Source organism: Saccostrea echinata, unplaced genomic scaffold (genome assembly GCF_033153115.1).
Source record: "Saccostrea echinata isolate AGI-Se365-2 ecotype Australia unplaced genomic scaffold, CSIRO_AGI_Sech_v1 ptg000054l, whole genome shotgun sequence".
In the NCBI taxonomy this organism is placed as follows: Eukaryota; Metazoa; Mollusca; class Bivalvia; order Ostreida; family Ostreidae; genus Saccostrea; species Saccostrea echinata.
This window is the reverse complement of record NW_026889803.1, coordinates 36776182-36794143: the sequence shown is the minus strand read 5'-3', so window position 1 is coordinate 36794143 and position 17962 is coordinate 36776182. Positions and strand designations below refer to the sequence as shown.

At 39.0% G+C, this 17962-nt stretch overlaps 1 protein-coding gene across 1 annotated transcript; it reads right to left on the bottom strand.

The window, feature by feature from the left end:
• Positions 1 to 1872: 1872 nt before the first annotated feature.
• On the bottom strand, positions 1873 to 16752 carry LOC133204844 (uncharacterized). Its single transcript, XM_061340589.1, has 24 exons — positions 16731 to 16752; positions 12039 to 12115; positions 11833 to 11938; positions 11539 to 11605; positions 10986 to 11052; positions 10436 to 10502; positions 9881 to 9947; positions 9313 to 9379; positions 8758 to 8824; positions 8201 to 8267; positions 7635 to 7701; positions 7095 to 7161; positions 6535 to 6601; positions 5979 to 6045; positions 5433 to 5499; positions 4882 to 4948; positions 4326 to 4392; positions 3780 to 3846; positions 3228 to 3308; positions 2665 to 2745; positions 2416 to 2511; positions 2190 to 2309; positions 2020 to 2100; positions 1873 to 1889 (listed from the first exon to the last, which is right to left on the bottom strand). Exons 1-24 carry the CDS (start codon positions 16750 to 16752, stop codon positions 1873 to 1875), a joined length of 1686 nt encoding a protein of 561 aa, XP_061196573.1.
• Positions 16753 to 17962: the final 1210 nt, after the last annotated feature.

The window sequence follows — 17962 nt, the reverse complement described above, 5'->3', positions numbered from 1 at the left end:
TTGCATATAAAAAGATTTTTATTGCATCATGTCACATTTAATCCCACTCAGTTTCTATTCAATTCTTAAATTGAAGTAGGTTAGAAAAAAAAAAATTAAAAGAAATATTTACAAATTTAGTCAGCATTTGTAAATACCTAAACCTACCAAAAACATTCCCCTTTCACAACTCACATATCAAGTTTGTTTAAACTAGAACTGTCCGAAAGGGACAAATACCCCCCGCTGGGTTTTTCAGAGAAGGTACCAAATCACTAATGTTCTCTAGATGTGAGAGGTGTTCACAATTTGCTTTAACATTTAGAGTGAAAATTTAATTACTCATTATATTTTTTTTCATGAATGAAATTAAGGTGCAGCCTAATAAGACATCAATACTAATAATTACAGTGTTTTTTTATTACATTGAAGAAATAGTTTGCAACTATCTGTCATCTTTGTGAGACATGACACTCTGCAAATTGATTGTTGAAAAAAAAATATCATGATAATTAATTATACAAAATCAAATTGATCTTAATACCTTTATATCAAACTCATTTTAAAAATAAAAGGCTGGTTCCAGTAACTATGTATTTTGACAGACATAAATTACAATTAAGAGACTTAGACAACAGAGATCTTTATTTCTTTCTGCCCAATTCCCAGGAGATATAGATAAGACCTGCTTGATCAGAGATGCCTTAACAGCTTCCCACACTGAACTCATTAATTAATCTTTAACTGGATGCATGTCCACTCATTACTCCCAAGGGACAAATGGATTTACACTATCTGCTGTGTAATGTAAAAACTGTTTTTAATACCTGGTGATGTTTTTTTCAGTTTTAATGAGTAGCTTTAAGCTGTAGTTCACATTTTTGTACACTTCAGATGTTCTAGATTCTATGTCTCAAACCTAAGACATTTATAAACCCATAATGACTTTTTCAATAAAAATGAAAAAAAAAACATCTGTAAAATGCAGAAAAATTATCAAATAATGTTGAAAATACCAGGTGTACATCTTCATATGGTAAATAATGAGTGCACAAATTTTCATACAAATCTATGCAATAGCCTCTGAGAACAGGTCCGGACAAAACCACACAATAAAAATGAAAAAAAGACCTGTAAAATGCAGAAAAATTATCCAATCATGATGAAAAAACCAGGTGCACACCTTCATATGGTGAATAATAAGTGTACAAATTTTCAGACAAATCCTTGCAATAGTTTCCAAGAAACGGCCTGGACAAAATCTTGTCTACAGACAGACGGACAGACAGACGGACAGACAGACGGACATGGTGATTCCAATATATCCCCCTAAACTTCGTTTGCGGGGGGTATAAAAATATCATTATCATATTGTTTGGTTAGTTTCAACAACCATGTATTTGCACCCCAAATTAAGTTGGCAATGTCAAGAAAATTGAGTAAATTACTGATATATGTAATAAATTGTTAGAAGTCAAGATACTGAAGTCACCGGTGTCATGTACATGTACATAACTAACCCTTTCGATCATCTACTCGAGTGAAATTCACATAATCAAGCCACAACGATTATACAAGCAGTATACAGGTGTTCTTCACAGAGTACATGTATTCCAAGTAACTGAAGTCGCATTCAACCATATGCTATGGAGGAAAATAAAATTTTGATACCAATTGGTTATGGTGGAATTCATTTATGTTCCAATTAGTCAAAATGAATAAAATTAGGGGCCCACACTAATACATGTGATACTGGCATAAGATTAAAACATGTTCAGACTGACCCCCAACCCAATTTAAACAATGCCTCATTTACAAGTGGTGTGCAAAGGCATATCCCAAAGTGATCCCTAGCTGCTTTAATTGCTTTTTAAAGGACAGAAAGACAAGTGATCATACAGGTTGCAATCCTAAAAAAGTGAAATTGGCGATGATTACTTGCATCATCTGAATTGGAAGTAAACAGGTTAAGGCCTGACAAGGTCAACATCAATTGGAAAATGGTTATGAAACGGTCAAGAAGTAGAGTCTGAATCTTACCGCATCTTCTGGTGAAGTCTGCAGTTGCATTGAAGACACTCTCTCTTACTGTGGGATTCTGCTCAGCCTTAATCTCCTCCTCTGTCAACAAAGCAAAACCAAGACATCAAGGTAACACATACACTTCATACTAAGTGAAAAGGAGTCATACAAGTGCAAACAAAGTGCACGTGCAAAGAGAAAGTCAAGTTTCAATCTTACTCTCACTTCGGGGGTTGGCTGCAGTGGACGCTTCTTCTGTCTGATGCTTTCCTCTTCACCTCTAGATCCAGCACAGCCTAAGCTTCCACCTGTTGTCAGAAACAGTCAAATGCTCAGTAACTTGCAAAAGATTTCTTGAACCCAGACACAGAAAAAGTGCAGAGGAGATTGCAGGAGGTGCACAATGCGTCTTACCCTGGCGTCTTGGATTGGCCACAGTCCATCGCTGAACTCCAGCTGGCAGGTTACCGACTGCTCCTTCTGCAGAACCACACCAGCCTAACCCTGTACCTGTTAACAAAGATGTCTACAGGTCAAAGCAAAAGTAAGGCTTCCTCAAGACAGAGTAACCACAGTCAACAGACGAGAGCAAGATGTACACATTTCATAGCTTACCCTCAATCTTGGGTTTCAAAAGCGCAACAAAAGCAGCTCCTTACTTACCGCTTTGGCCAATGTTGGCTGCTGTTGCTCGGTCTTGGATCTCCTGCGTCTTCCCTGGTCCGCGTCCCTGAAAATATACAACTGACAGAAGATTAGTAAAAATTCTAAACAATGCAACAAATCACAGAAAATTCATGTAAATATAAAGATTCAAAAAGAAAAGTAGTTGAAAAATAAGTTAGCTGCTGAAGACAGTTAGGTCAGGAAAGGGCATCAAAAGGGGAAAGGGGGGGGGGGGGGGGAGGGGAGGGGGAAGGTTAGTTATGTTATAGAGTAGGGAGGGGATAGGAGACACAAGGGACAGAAAGGAAGAAATGCAAAATAGCTTTTCTATTAGGCTTCCTGGTAGGGGAATAGGCTCCTCTTCTTTCTACTGATGATGGGCCCTGCTTCCCTGCATCCTGTCAATTAAAAGTAAAGAGGTCAAGGTCTGACAAGGTCAAAATCAATTGGCAATGGTAAGGTCATCAAAGAGTGCAAGAAGTAGAGCAAGATGTACACATTTCATAGCTTACCCTCAATCTTGGGTTTCAAAAGCGCAACAAAAGCAGCTCCTTACTTACCGCTTTGGCCTATGTTGGCGGCTGTTGCTCGGTCTTGGATCTCCTGCGTCTTCCCTGGTCTGCGTCCCTCAAAATATACAACTGACAGAAGATTAGTAAAAATTCTAAACAATGCAACAAATCACAGAAAATTCATGTAAATATAAAGATTCAAAAAGAAAAGTTGTTGAAAAATAAGTTCGCTGCTGAAGACAGTTAGGTCAGGAAAGGGCATCAAAGGGGAAAGGGGGGGGAGGGGAGGGGGAAGGTTAGTTATGATAAAAAGTAGGGAGGGGATAGGAGGCACAAGAGACAGAAAGGAAGAAATGCAGAATAGCTTCTCTATTAGGCTTCCTGGTAGCGGAATAGGCTCCTCTTCTTTTTACTGATGATGGGCCCTGGATCCCTGCATCCTGTCAATTAAAAGTAGAGGTCAAGGTCTGACAAGGTCAAAATCAATTGGCAATGGAAAGGTCATCAAAGAGTGCAAGAAGTAGAGCAAGATGTACACATTTCATAGCTTACCCTCAATCTTGGGTTTCAAAAGCGCAACAAAAGCAGCTCCTTACTTACCGCTTTGGCCAATGTTGGCGGCTGTTGCTCGGTCTTGGATCTCCTGCGTCTTCCCTGGTCTGCGTCCCTGAAAATACACAACTGACAGAAGATTAGTAAAAATTCTAAACAATGCAACAAATCACAGAAAATTCATGTAAATACCGGTATAAAGATTCAAAAAGAAAAGTAGTTGAAAAATAAGTTAGCTGCTGAAGACAGTTAGGTCAGGAAAGGGCATCAAAGGGGAAAAGGGGGGAAGGTTAGTTATGTTATAGAGCAGGGAGGGGATAGGAGATAAAAGAGACAGAAAGGAAGAAATGCAAAATAGCTTCTCTATTAGGCTTCCTGGTAGCGGAATAGGCTCCTCTTCTTTCTACTGATGATGGGCCCTGGATCCCTGCATCCTGTCAATTAAAAGTAGAGGTCAAGGTCTGACAAGGTCAAAATCAATTGGCAATGGAAAGGTCATCAAAGAGTGCAAGAAGTAGAGCAAGATGTACACATTTCATAGCTTACCCTCAATCTTGGGTTTCAAAAGCGCAACAAAAGCAGCTCCTTACTTACCGCTTTGGCCAATGTTGGCGGCCGTTGCTCGGTCTTGGATCTCCTGCGTCTTCCCTTGTCTGCGTCCCTGAAAATACACAACTGACAGAAGATTAGTAAAAATTCTAAACAATGCAACAAATCACAGAAAATTCATGTAAATATAAAGATTCAAAAAGAAAAGTTGTTGAAAAATAAGTTAGCTGCTGAAGACAGTTAGGTCAGGAAAGGGCATCAAAGGGGAAAAGGGGGGGGGAGGGGAGGGGGAAGGTTAGTTATGTCATAGAGTAGGGAGGGGATAGGAGACACAAGAGACAGAAAGGAAGAAATGCAAAATAGCTTCTCTATTAGGCTTCCTGGTAGCGGAATAGGCTCCTCTTCTTTCTACAGATGATGGGTCCTGGTTCCCTGCATCCTGTCAATTAAAAGTAAAGAGGTCAAGGTCTGACAAGGTCAAAATCAATTGGCAATGGAAAGGTCATCAAAGAGTGCAAGAAGTAGAGCAAGATGTACACATTTCATAGCTTACCCTCAATCTTGGGTTTCAAAAGCGCAACAAAAGCAGCTCCTTACTTACCGCTTTGGCCAATGTTGGCGGCTGTTGCTCGGTCTTGGATCTCCTGCGTCTTCCCTGGTCCGCGTCCCTGAAATATACAACTGACAGAAGATTAGTAAAAATTCTAAACAATGCAACAAATCACAGAAAATTCATGTAAATATAAAGATTCAAAAAGAAAAGTTGTTGAAAAATAAGTTCGCTGCTGAAGACAGTTAGGTCAGGAAAGGGCATCAAAGGGGAAAGGGGGGGGAGGGGAGGGGGAAGGTTAGTTATGATAAAAAGTAGGGAGGGGATAGGAGGCACAAGAGACAGAAAGGAAGAAATGCAGAATAGCTTCTCTATTAGGCTTCCTGGTAGCGGAATAGGCTCCTCTTCTTTTTACTGATGATGGGCCCTGGATCCCTGCATCCTGTCAATTAAAAGTAGAGGTCAAGGTCTGACAAGGTCAAAATCAATTGGCAATGGAAAGGTCATCAAAGAGTGCAAGAAGTAGAGCAAGATGTACACATTTCATAGCTTACCCTCAATCTTGGGTTTCAAAAGCGCAACAAAAGCAGCTCCTTACTTACCGCTTTGGCCAATGTTGGCGGCTGTTGCTCGGTCTTGGATCTCCTGCGTCTTCCCTGGTCTGCGTCCCTGAAAATACACAACTGACAGAAGATTAGTAAAAATTCTAAACAATGCAACAAATCACAGAAAATTCATGTAAATACCGGTATAAAGATTCAAAAAGAAAAGTAGTTGAAAAATAAGTTAGCTGCTGAAGACAGTTAGGTCAGGAAAGGGCATCAAAGGGGAAAAGGGGGGAAGGTTAGTTATGTTATAGAGCAGGGAGGGGATAGGAGATAAAAGAGACAGAAAGGAAGAAATGCAAAATAGCTTCTCTATTAGGCTTCCTGGTAGCGGAATAGGCTCCTCTTCTTTCTACTGATGATGGGCCCTGGATCCCTGCATCCTGTCAATTAAAAGTAGAGGTCAAGGTCTGACAAGGTCAAAATCAATTGGCAATGGAAAGGTCATCAAAGAGTGCAAGAAGTAGAGCAAGATGTACACATTTCATAGCTTACCCTCAATCTTGGGTTTCAAAAGCGCAACAAAAGCAGCTCCTTACTTACCGCTTTGGCCAATGTTGGCGGCCGTTGCTCGGTCTTGGATCTCCTGCGTCTTCCCTTGTCTGCGTCCCTGAAAATACACAACTGACAGAAGATTAGTAAAAATTCTAAACAATGCAACAAATCACAGAAAATTCATGTAAATATAAAGATTCAAAAAGAAAAGTTGTTGAAAAATAAGTAAGCTGCTGAAGACAGTTAGGTCAGGAAAGGGCATCAAAGGGGAAAAGGGGGGGGGAGGGGAGGGGGAAGGTTAGTTATGTCATAGAGTAGGGAGGGGATAGGAGACACAAGAGACAGAAAGGAAGAAATGCAAAATAGCTTCTCTATTAGGCTTCCTGGTAGCGGAATAGGCTCCTCTTCTTTCTACTGATGATGGGTCCTGGATCCCTGCATCCTGTCAATTAAAAGTAAAGAGGTCAAGGTCTGACAAGGTCAAAATCAATTGGCAATGGAAAGGTCATCAAAGAGTGCAAGAAGTAGAGCAAGATGTACACATTTCATAGCTTACCCTCAATCTTGGGTTTCAAAAGCGCAACAAAAGCAGCTCCTTACTTACCGCTTTGGCCAATGTTGGCGGCTGTTGCTCGGTCTTGGATCTCCTGCGTCTTCCCTGGTCCGCGTCCCTGAAAATATACAACTGACAGAAGATTAGTAAAAACTCTAAACAATGCAACAAATCACAGAAAATTCATGTAAATATAAAGATTCAAAAAGAAAAGTTGTTGAAAAATAAGTAAGCTGCTGAAGACAGTTAGGTCAGGAAAGGGCATCAAAGGGGAAAAGGGGGGGGGGAGGGGAGGGAAGGGGGAAGGTTAGTTATGTTATAGAGTAGGGAGGGGATAGGAGACACAAGAGAGAGAAAGGAAGAAGTGCAAAATAGCTTCTCTATTAGGCTTCCTGGTAGCGGAATAGGCTCCTCTTCTTTCTACTGATGATGGGCCCTGGATCCCTGCATCCTGTCAATTAAAAGTAGAGGTCAAGGTCTGACAAGGTCAAAATCAATTGGCAATGGAAAGGTCATCAAAGAGTGCAAGAAGTAGAGCAAGATGTACACATTTCATAGCTTACCCTCAATCTTGGGTTTCAAAAGCGCAACAAAAGCAGCTCCTTACTTACCGCTTTGGCCAATGTTGGCGGCTGTTGCTCGGTCTTGGATCTCCTGCGTCTTCCCTGGTCCGCGTCCCTGAAAATATACAACTGACAGAAGATTAGTAAAAATTCTAAACAATGCAACAAATCACAGAAAATTCATGTAAATATAAAGATTCAAAAAGAAAAATAGTTGAAAAATAAGTTAGCTGCTGAAGACAGTTAGTTCAGGAAAGGGCATCAAAGGGGAAAAGGGGGGAAGGTTAGTTATGTTATAGAGTAGGGAGGGGATAGGAGACACAAGAGAGAGAAAGGAAGAAGTGCAAAATAGCTTCTCTATTAGGCTTCCTGGTAGCGGAATAGGCTCCTCTTCTTTCTACTGATGATGGGTCCTGGATCCCTGCATCCTGTCAATTAAAAGTAGAGGTCAAGGTCTGACAAGGTCAAAATCAATTGGCAATGGAAAGGTCATCAAAGAGTGCAAGAAGTAGAGCAAGATGTACACATTTCATAGCTTACCCTCAATCTTGGGTTTCAAAAGCGCAACAAAAGCAGCTCCTTACTTACCGCTTTGGCCAATGTTGGCGGCTGTTGCTCGGTCTTGGATCTCCTGCGTCTTCCCTGGTCCGCGTCCCTGAAAATATACAACTGACAGAAGATTAGTAAAAACTCTAAACAATGCAACAAATCACAGAAAATTCATGTAAATATAAAGATTCAAAAAGAAAAGTTGTTGAAAAATAAGTTAGCTGCTGAAGACAGTTAGGTCAGGAAAGGGCATCAAAGGGGAAAAGGGGGGGGGGGGGGGAGGGGAGGGAAGGGGGAAGGTTAGTTATGTTATAGAGTAGGGAGGGATAGGAGACACAAGAGACAGAAAGGAAGAAATGCAAAATAGCTTCTCTATTAGGCTTCCTGGTAGCAGAATAGGCTCCTCTTCTTTCTACTGATGATGGGCCCTGCTTCCATGCATCCTGTCAATTAAAAGTAAAGGGGTCAAGGTCTGACAAGGTCAAAATCAATTGGCAATGGAAAGGTCATCAAAGAGTGCAAGAAGTAGAGCAAGATGTACACATTTCATAGCTTACCCTCAATCTTGGGTTTCAAAAGCGCAACAAAAGCAGCTCCTTACTTACCGCTTTGGCCAATGTTGGCGGCTGTTGCTCGGTCTTGGATCTCCTGCGTCTTCCCTGGTCCGCGTCCCTGAAAATGTACAACTGACAGAAGATTAGTAAAAATTCTAAACAATGCAACAAATCACAGAAAATTCATGTAAATATAAAGATTCAAAAAGAAAAGTTGTTGAAAAATAAGTTAGCTGCTGAAGACAGTTAGGTCAGGAAAGGGCATCAAAGGGGAAAAGGGGGGGGGGGGGGGAGGGGGAAGGTTAGTTATGTTATTGAGCAGGGAGGGGATAGGAGACACAAGCAACAGAAAGGAAGAAATGCAAAATAGCTTCTCTATTAGGCTTCCTGGTAGCAGAATAGGCTCCTCTTCTTTCTACTGATGATGGGCCCTGCTTCCATGCATCCTGTCAATTAAAAGTAAAGAGGTCAAGGTCTGACAAGGTCAAAATCAATTGGCAATGGAAAGGTCATCAAAGAGTGCAAGAAGTAGAGCAAGATGTACACATTTCATAGCTTACCCTCAATCTTGGGTTTCAAAAGCGCAACAAAAGCAGCTCCTTACTTACCGCTTTGGCCAATGTTGGCGGCTGTTGCTCGGTCTTGGATCTCCTGCGTCTTCCCTGGTCCGCGTCCCTGAAAATATACAACTGACAGAAGATTAGTAAAAATTCTAAACAATGCAACAAATCACAGAAAATTCATGTAAATATAAAGATTCAAAAAGAAAAGTAGTTCAAAAATAAGTTAGCTGCTGAAGACAGTTAGGTCAGGAAAGGGCATCAAAGGGGAAAAGGGGGGGGGAGGGGAGGGGGAAGGTTAGTTATGTTATAGAGTAGGGAGGGATAGGAGATAAAATAGACAGAAAGGAAGAAATGCAAAATAGCTTCTCTATTAGGCTTCCTGGTAGCAGAATAGGCTCCTCTTCTTTCTACTGATGATGGGTCCTGGTTCCCTGCATCCTGTCAATTAAAAGTAAAGAGGTCAAGGTCTGACAAGGTCAAAATCAATTGGCAATGGAAAGGTCATCAAAGAGTGCAAGAAGTAGAGCAAGATGTACACATTTCATAGCTTACCCTCAATCTTGGGTTTCAAAAGCGCAACAAAAGCAGCTCCTTACTTACCGCTTTGGCCAATGTTGGCGGCTGTTGCTCGGTCTTGGATCTCCTGCGTCTTCCCTGGTCCGCGTCCCTGAAAATATACAACTGACAGAAGATTAGTAAAAATTCTAAACAATGCAACAAATCACAGAAAATTCATGTAAATATAAAGATTCAAAAAGAAAAGTTGTTGAAAAATAAGTTAGCTGCTGAAGACAGTTAGGTCAGGAAAGGGCATCAAAGGGGAAAAGGGGGGGGGGGGGGGGGAGGGGAGGGAAGGGGGAAGGTTAGTTATGTTATAGAGTAGGGAGGGATAGGAGACACAAGAGACAGAAAGGAAGAAATGCAAAATAGCTTCTCTATTAGGCTTCCTGGTAGCAGAATAGGCTCCTCTTCTTTCTACTGATGATGGGCCCTGCTTCCATGCATCCTGTCAATTAAAAGTAAAGGGGTCAAGGTCTGACAAGGTCAAAATCAATTGGCAATGGAAAGGTCATCAAAGAGTGCAAGAAGTAGAGCAAGATGTACACATTTCATAGCTTACCCTCAATCTTGGGTTTCAAAAGCGCAACAAAAGCAGCTCCTTACTTACCGCTTTGGCCAATGTTGGCGGCTGTTGCTCGGTCTTGGATCTCCTGCGTCTTCCCTGGTCCGCGTCCCTGAAAATGTACAACTGACAGAAGATTAGTAAAAATTCTAAACAATGTAACAAATCACAGAAAATTCATGTAAATATAAAGATTAAAAAAGAAAAGTTGTTGAAAAATAAGTTAGCTGCTGAAGACAGTTAGGTCAGGAAAGGGCATCAAAGGGGAAAAGGGGGGGGGGGGGAGGGGGAAGGTTAGTTATGTTATTGAGCAGGGAGGGGATAGGAGACACAAGAAACTGAAAGGAAGAAATGCAAAATAGCTTCTCTATTAGGCTTCCTGGTAGCGGAATAGGCTCCTCTTCTTTCTACTGATAATGGGCCCTGCTTCCCTGCATCCTGTCAATTAAAAGTAAAGAGGTCAAGGTCTGACAAGGTCAAAATCAATTGGCAATGGAAAGGTCATCAAAGAGAGCAAGAAGTAGAGCAAGATGTACACATTTCATAGCTTACCCTCAGTCTTGGGTTTCAAAAGCGCAACAAAAGCAGCTCCTTACTTACCGCTTTGGCCAATGTTGGCGGCTGTTGCTCGATCTTGGATCTCCTGCGTCTTCCCTGGTCCGCGTCCCTGAAAATATACAACTGACAGAAGATTAGTAAACATTCTAAACAATGCAACAAATCACAAAAAATTCATGTAAATATAAAGATTCAAAAAGAAAAGTAGTTGAAAATAAGTTAGCTGCTGAAGACAGTTAGGTCAGGAAAAGGCATAAGAGGGGAAAGGGGGGGAGGAGGGGGAAGGTTAGTTATGTTATTGAGCAGGGAGGGGATAGGAGACACAAGAGACTGAAAAAAAGAAATGCAAAATAGCTTCTCTATTAGGCTTCCTGGTAGCGGAATAGGCTCCTCTTCTTCCTACTGATGATGGGCCCTGCTTCCCTGCATCCTGTCAATTAAAAGTAAAGGGGTCAAAGTCTGACAAGGTCAAAATCAATTGGCAATGGAAAGGTCATCAAAGAGTGCAAGAAGTAGAGCAAGATGTACACATTTCATAGCTTACCCTCAATCTTGGGTTTCAAAAGCGCAACAAAAGCAGCTCCTTACTTACCGCTTTGGCCAATGTTGGCGGCTGTTGCTCGGTCTTGGATCTCCTGCGTCTTCCCTGGTCCGCGTCCCTGAAAATATACAACTGACAGAAGATTAGTAAACATTCTAAACAATGCAACAAATCACAGAAAATTCATGTAAATATAAAGATTCAAAAAGAAAAGTAGTTGAAAATAAGTTAGCTGATGAAGACAGTTAGGTCAGGAAAAGGCATAAGAGGGGAAAGGGGGGGGGGAGGAGGGGGAAGGTTAGTTATGTTATTGAGCAGGGAGGGGATAGGAGGCACAAGAGACTGAAAGGAAGAAATGCAAAATAGCTTCTCCATTAGGCTTCCTGGTATCAGAATAGGCTCCTCTTCTTCCTACTGATGATACGCCCTGCTTCCCTGCATCCTGTCAATTAAAAGTAAAGGGGTCAAGGTCTGACAAGGTCAAAATCAATTGGCAATGGAAAGGTCATCAAAGAGTGCAAGAAGTAGAGCAAGATGTACACATTTCATAGCTTACCCTCAATCTTGGGTTTCAAAAGCGCAACAAAAGCAGCTCCTTACTTACCGCTTTGGCCAATGTTGGCGGCTGTTGCTCGGTCTTGGATCTCCTGCGTCTTCCCTGGTCCGCGTCCCTGAAAATATACAACTGACAGAAGATTAGTAAACATTCTAAACAATGCAACAAATCACAGAAAATTCATGTAAATATAAAGATTCAAAAAGAAAAGTAGTTGAAAAATAAGTTAGCTGCTGAAGACAGTTAGGTCAGGAAAGGGCATCAAAGGGGAAAAGGGGGGGGGAGGGGGGGGGGAGGGGGAAGGTTAGTTATGTTATAGAGTAGGGAGGGGATAGGAGATACAAGAGACAGAAAGGAAGAAATGCAAAATAGCTTCTCTATTAGGCTTCCTGGTAGCGGAATAGGCTCCTCTTCTTTCTACTGATGATGGGTCCTGGTTCCCTGCATCCTGTCAATTAAAAGTAAAGAGGTCAAGGCCAAAAAAGATCAATATCAATTGGCAATGGAAAGGTCATCAAAGAGTGCAAGAAGTAGAGTCTGAATCTTACCGCATCTTCCGGTAACAGCTGCAGTTGAATTCTAGACACTCTTTCTCTGTCTGGGATCTGGGTCAGCCTAAGATCTCCTGCCAACAAGCAAAATGAAGACATGAATTGAACATGAACACAGAGATGGTCATTCTTTGTGGAAATTACCACTGGTCAATGGTATGTATATTTGCTTATTCATAATTAACAAAATATACTTATTACCTATCATCACATGTTTACTCCTTCATACAGTGGATATAGATGAAAGGATATTGTTTTCATTTCCGTGGAGAACTGATGAAAATTTTAAATACGATACTAGAAATGTTTGTATGTGTTCTGTTTTGCATATGTGAATTTCTTTAACTGATAAGTCCAGTGTAACTTGTGACAAAATAAAACTTTTTTTTATACCTTCTGTAACAAATATATTTTGGAGGTGATGCGATAACTTGCCCATAATAATCGATTAACATGTGGAGACATGTATGTAGGAATATTATGAATGTTTATTTTTTTATATACTGGAGACTACAAAATACCCTGAAATCAACTGATTTACTTGTAAAAAGCAACACTACATGAGTGACCTTTTGACCTAGATTCAATTGCAAGTTTTTTCTTTGGGGGGGGGGGGGGGGGGGGGGGGGCAGTGAGGGGTGAGAGATTTTTTGTATATGTATGTTCCTCCATTTTTTTTTAATTACCGAGTCTTTTAATGTAGCGTTTAATCTAAAATACATTAGTCACCCATGTGGTGCAGTGTTTGGAGCATTTGGTCTAGAGTAAGTAGTAAAGAGTTGGTCGCGGATTCAATTCCACTGTGTGATGCGGAGATCGGTCCTTTGGATGAGACTGTATAGACCGGGGTCCCGTGTCGCAGTAAGTGCATGCACGAAAAAGATCCCTCACTGCTCAATGGCCGTCTAAATTTGCACGCAGCCTTCCATGCACTGGCAAGTGATGGTGTCTCAATATGAGTGAAAAATTCTCGAAGGAATGTTAAACAAACAAGCAAATATAAAATACACCAAACATTCTATTTCCTTTCAGAAAAATGAATAGCAATAATTTTGATTCTTAACAAAAAATATCCATGATAATAATACATCCAGGGTTCGAAATTCACTATATACAACTCGCAAAACGCGAGTTAGAATTCCCAAATTGTGAGTTAAAGATTAGGTAACTCGCAAAAACGTGCGAGTTGATTTTTTTTTGCATTGAAACTGTAGCAAAATTATATGACAGAACACAATGCTTTTGATTTAAATCAGTAATTTAAATAAAAGTCACACTGTACTGGTAGTTGTATTTTGTGTATTGTACAGTAGTTACTTTTTCCGTAAGGCCAAATAAAAAAATATGTGTGGTTCCGGTTACCTGACCGTCCCTATTTTATACCCCCGACCCTAAACTTTTTTTTGGCAATTTTCATATTTTTTCCAGAATTTTCCCCAATTTCCATCAATGGCTCCGGTTTAAGTTTTAGTTTCAGCAACGACGGTCCCCTTGCACAACATAGTGCAAGTGTTTATTAGTGTTAAATCCAAAGCAAGCTAGCATGTAGGTGTCCCCTACCAATATTGACTAGTATATTATCACACCACATCTAAATGTCATTTGCAAAGTAGTGATAAGTATTATCTAGAAAAATTAAGAAAATCATTTTGTTTTAAAAAAAAAAAAAAAAAAAAAAAAAAATCCCTACCTACCTACTCTAATTTTTTTGGAGGTGTAACCGGAACCACACATATTTTTTTGTTTGGCCTAAGTTACATGTTTTTAATTTATATAAATTTAACTTGATATGAAAATTGCGAGTAGTCTTATAAAATTGTGAGTTCACTTTCTTGGTACTCGCAATTATTTGCGATTTGTAATTTTAGGGAGTTTCTAACCCTTTGGACATCGTCAAAAACCATGACAGGGTTATGCACATTTATTAATATATATCATTAACATTTCATAATTTTGATTCTAGGATGAACTAAAAACCTTATTTAAAATAATCTAACAACTCTTGTGAAATCACAGAATTTTTACCATAATTTGGCTTGAACCTGTGAGATTCTGATTTAAAATCCCAGTTGCTTTACCGACCGAAAGCCAACAGAAGTGTGGCTTCACCATAAACAACATAAAACCACATTACATTATCAGGTCCCATACAATCCTTACAGCTACATGTACAAAAGTTTTATTACCTACATAGCTTTATTTAGGTCCTAAATCAAACTTATTTCTTAAATGAGCTTTTTTTTCAGCATGTAAAATAAAATCACACTTTAATGCATTGAAAGTTTTCAACTTTGAACTTTTCTGAAAACAATGCATGAAAAAATTGCTTTCCAAGATGTGTCTCTGTCAAAGCAAAATGCAACAAACAAATTCAAAGAATTGTGGTCCCCCGCTTTTGATATCTTAGTGGGTGGCATGCAATTTTTATGGCACATTGTCACTGTCTTGTTTGTGTGTCTTGTTTTGTCTGTCCATCATACGAAAAAAAAAAATATTGAATTAATAAAGGTTATGACAAAGACTAAAGTTTTTCAAAACTGCATTAAACTTTAAGATCAAGGTCCTGAGGTCAAATATCATGATACAATCCAAAAGGCATTTTCACAAGTAATGCACATGTGAAAAAAATATTTAAAAGCTCTGTCTCTTCTGGAGCAAAAGTAATGGACAAAGTTAAGATTTTTTTCATAAGTAGATCAAATTTCTAGGTCAAGGTCATGAGTCAAAATGAAACATCTTTCTGAAAGGTATTGTCATAGGTAATGTACATGAAATATATAACAGCCCTATCTTCTTTCATTCTGATTTCACAAGTTATTACCAATGAAAAAAAAATGAATAAGACTGTAGATTAAACTTTAAAGTCAAGGTCACAATGTCAAAAACCAGAGTACATTCAGAAAGCTTTTGAAACAGGTAATACCCATGTTAAGACAAATACTCTATCTTCTCTCATTCAAAAGTTAATCAGCAATGATAAACTTTTTGAAAATAAGGTCAAACTTCTAAGGTCAAAATCATGGGATTAAAAGTCATAATAAATTGTGAAACAGGTATTACATATATGAATGTCCTATCTTCTCTCTTTCAAAAGTTAGCAGCAATGATAAAATTTTTGAATATTAGGTCAAATTAAAAGGACAAGGTCACTGGGTCAAATATCATAGCACATTTGGAAACTTCTTGTCACAGGTAATGCACTTGTCAAACATGAACACCCCATCTTTCTCACTTTAAAGTTATCATAAATGTTAAAACTTTTTGAAAATTAGGTCAAACTTCAAGGTCACTGGGTCAAAATTATAGCATGTTCAAAAATATATTCTAAAAGGTAATGCACATGTCAAATATGAATGTCATATCTCCTCTCCTTCAAAAGTTATAACCACTATTAAAATTTTTGAAAAGTAAGTCAAACATCAATGTCAAGGTCACTGGGACAGAAATCATAGTACATGTATATTTAGAAAGGACTTGTCACAGGTAATTTACCTGTGAAATATGGAAGCCTTTTTCTTCTTATTCAAAAGTTATGTCCAAAATTAAAGTTTTTGTGACAGACAAATGGACAGACTAACAGATGAATGAGATTTAATGTCTGCTCACTTTCGAGAAAGCAGGTGAATATCATGCAGAGTTCTATAAGTTTTAGGCCTATATATATACACACATGTAACAGTTATTACTTCTTTAATTTTGATTGAAATAACACAGAAGGCCAATGCTGGTTAACAAGATGATTGATAACAATTGATCATGTATGTGAAGAAATTGTACTTAGCCATGCCTCACCACACATGGATGTGTACAGTTATTCAAACAATGGTAATACAGTTTTTGCTTAAAAGTGTTCAAAAAAGCAATGTTTAACTAAAGAAGCAACATTTAAACTATCTTTACATTGGGTTCCTATACTGTCCATAGTACAAATACTTGTAGTGAAATACTTGCAAATTTTTCTCAATTTTGAATAAAAACCAGACTTGTTAAAATTTGCATTAATACATGTAGCTTAATCAGGCTACATGTACTTCACGTACCTTGATAAAACTATGTAGGTAATTCAAGTCACATATCTAAATGTAATGATTGTACTGAACCTGTTTATTATTTTTTAATTAAAGTTTTTATTTAATGCAGTGAACAAGCTCAGTTCTTGCTTTATCTACACTTTAGCATTTAAAAAGTCTTTTTAAACAAAATGGTCACTGGTATAGGATTGTTCGTTTTACTTTACTGTTAAGCCCACTGGCAAATCCGTTAATCTCTTACGATACTTGCACATGCAAAAACAAGGTTATATTATAAAAACTCACTAAAATATATTTATTCCTTTTTTGAGTAATTCTTATCTTGAAATCTTCAAAATCAGAGAAATGCCTGGAAAAAGACGGGCCGCCATTTTATCGACAATACCGTTCAGCATACCAAAGTGTGTAAAATGCAATTACTGTTTGATTTTTTTTTTTGTTTGATACCCTGGTTAACAATAATATAATGAATTCTTTTAATGAATTTCCACTGGCCAATGTTCCTTTAACTTTACCGTAAAGTTAAACCCATGGGCAAAACTAAGCAACAGTAATATATTTCACATCACATACATAAATACTCACAAAAAAACTAAATATAGTTTCTCCTCTTTATGAATAATTCATATCTTGCAATCTTCAGATTCAGTGGAAATACCTGGAAAAGGACTGCCCGCCATTGCACTCTTGAATAGTGTTCACGGTATACCGGAAGTGCGTAAAAATGCACTCTTTTATACTCTGATAATAAAAATAAAAATCTGCAGTACTTTTAATCTGACAAGTCAATCTTATCTCAACATATTGTAATTTTGATCTTTTCTTCAATGTTATAATTTTTTAAAATAGTAATGACTCGGATTGAGAGAGAGAGAGAGAGAGAGAGAGTTCGTATATAATTAGGCTGAAATCCCACCTTTGAATTTAAATAAACATTAATAATAACTTTTGTTTACTTTGGATGCTCATAATTACAATAACTCTCAAGACAATTAAAAAAAAACGACTTCCCGAGAAACATTTTTCTTTCGTTTCAACAGACACTGTATTGTACAAAATCCAGTAAGCACATCAGAACACCACTTACCTAAATTTCATGCTTACAGGGTTACTCTTGGACTTCAATCACTGATTTGTATGTTTATTTTTTTTTTTTTTACCTTTACTATCGCGTTTCAGTGTATTACTGAATAATTAAATGATTGCATGATTAGATCTTCGAAACAAACTCCAATGTCCCTTCCTGTTACAGCGGTCGCCCGAGTGGCGCAGTGGTTAGAGCGTTTGCTCTAGAGTCACTGAGTAAGGAGTTGAACCTTACATCGCGGGTTCGAATCCCACTGTGGGACGTGGAGACCGGTCCTTTGGATGAGACCGTATAAACCGAGGTCCCCTGTCGCAGAAGGTGCTGGCACGAAAAAGACCCCTCACTGCTAAATGGCCCTAAGTGCCGAGTATAGGCCAAAATTTGCAGCTCTCCACCGGCAAGTGGTGGCGTCTCCATATGAGTGAAAAATTCTCGAGAGGGACGTTAAACAACAATAAGCAAACAAACAAACAAACCTGTTGCAGCGGTCATAACAACCCACGACAACCAGATAATTCACGCGAGCACGCTGTTGATCACAAAATTGATAGCTTGATATGTATACACTGTCGCACGCATTTCCCGTGCTCTTCAAGCTGTTCGCCTCGGCCTTTTTGATTTCCCCTCTACTACAAATGTAGTATATTTTTCTTGAAGTATCACAACTGCTGATGCTTACACATAAGATGACATTTCGTGTATACATATCATGGCCGTAGTAACCGGGGGGGGGGGGGGGGGGTTACTATATGCTAATAACCTCTTTTGGTAGTGCCCTCCTCCCCAACTGAAAATATTTGGTT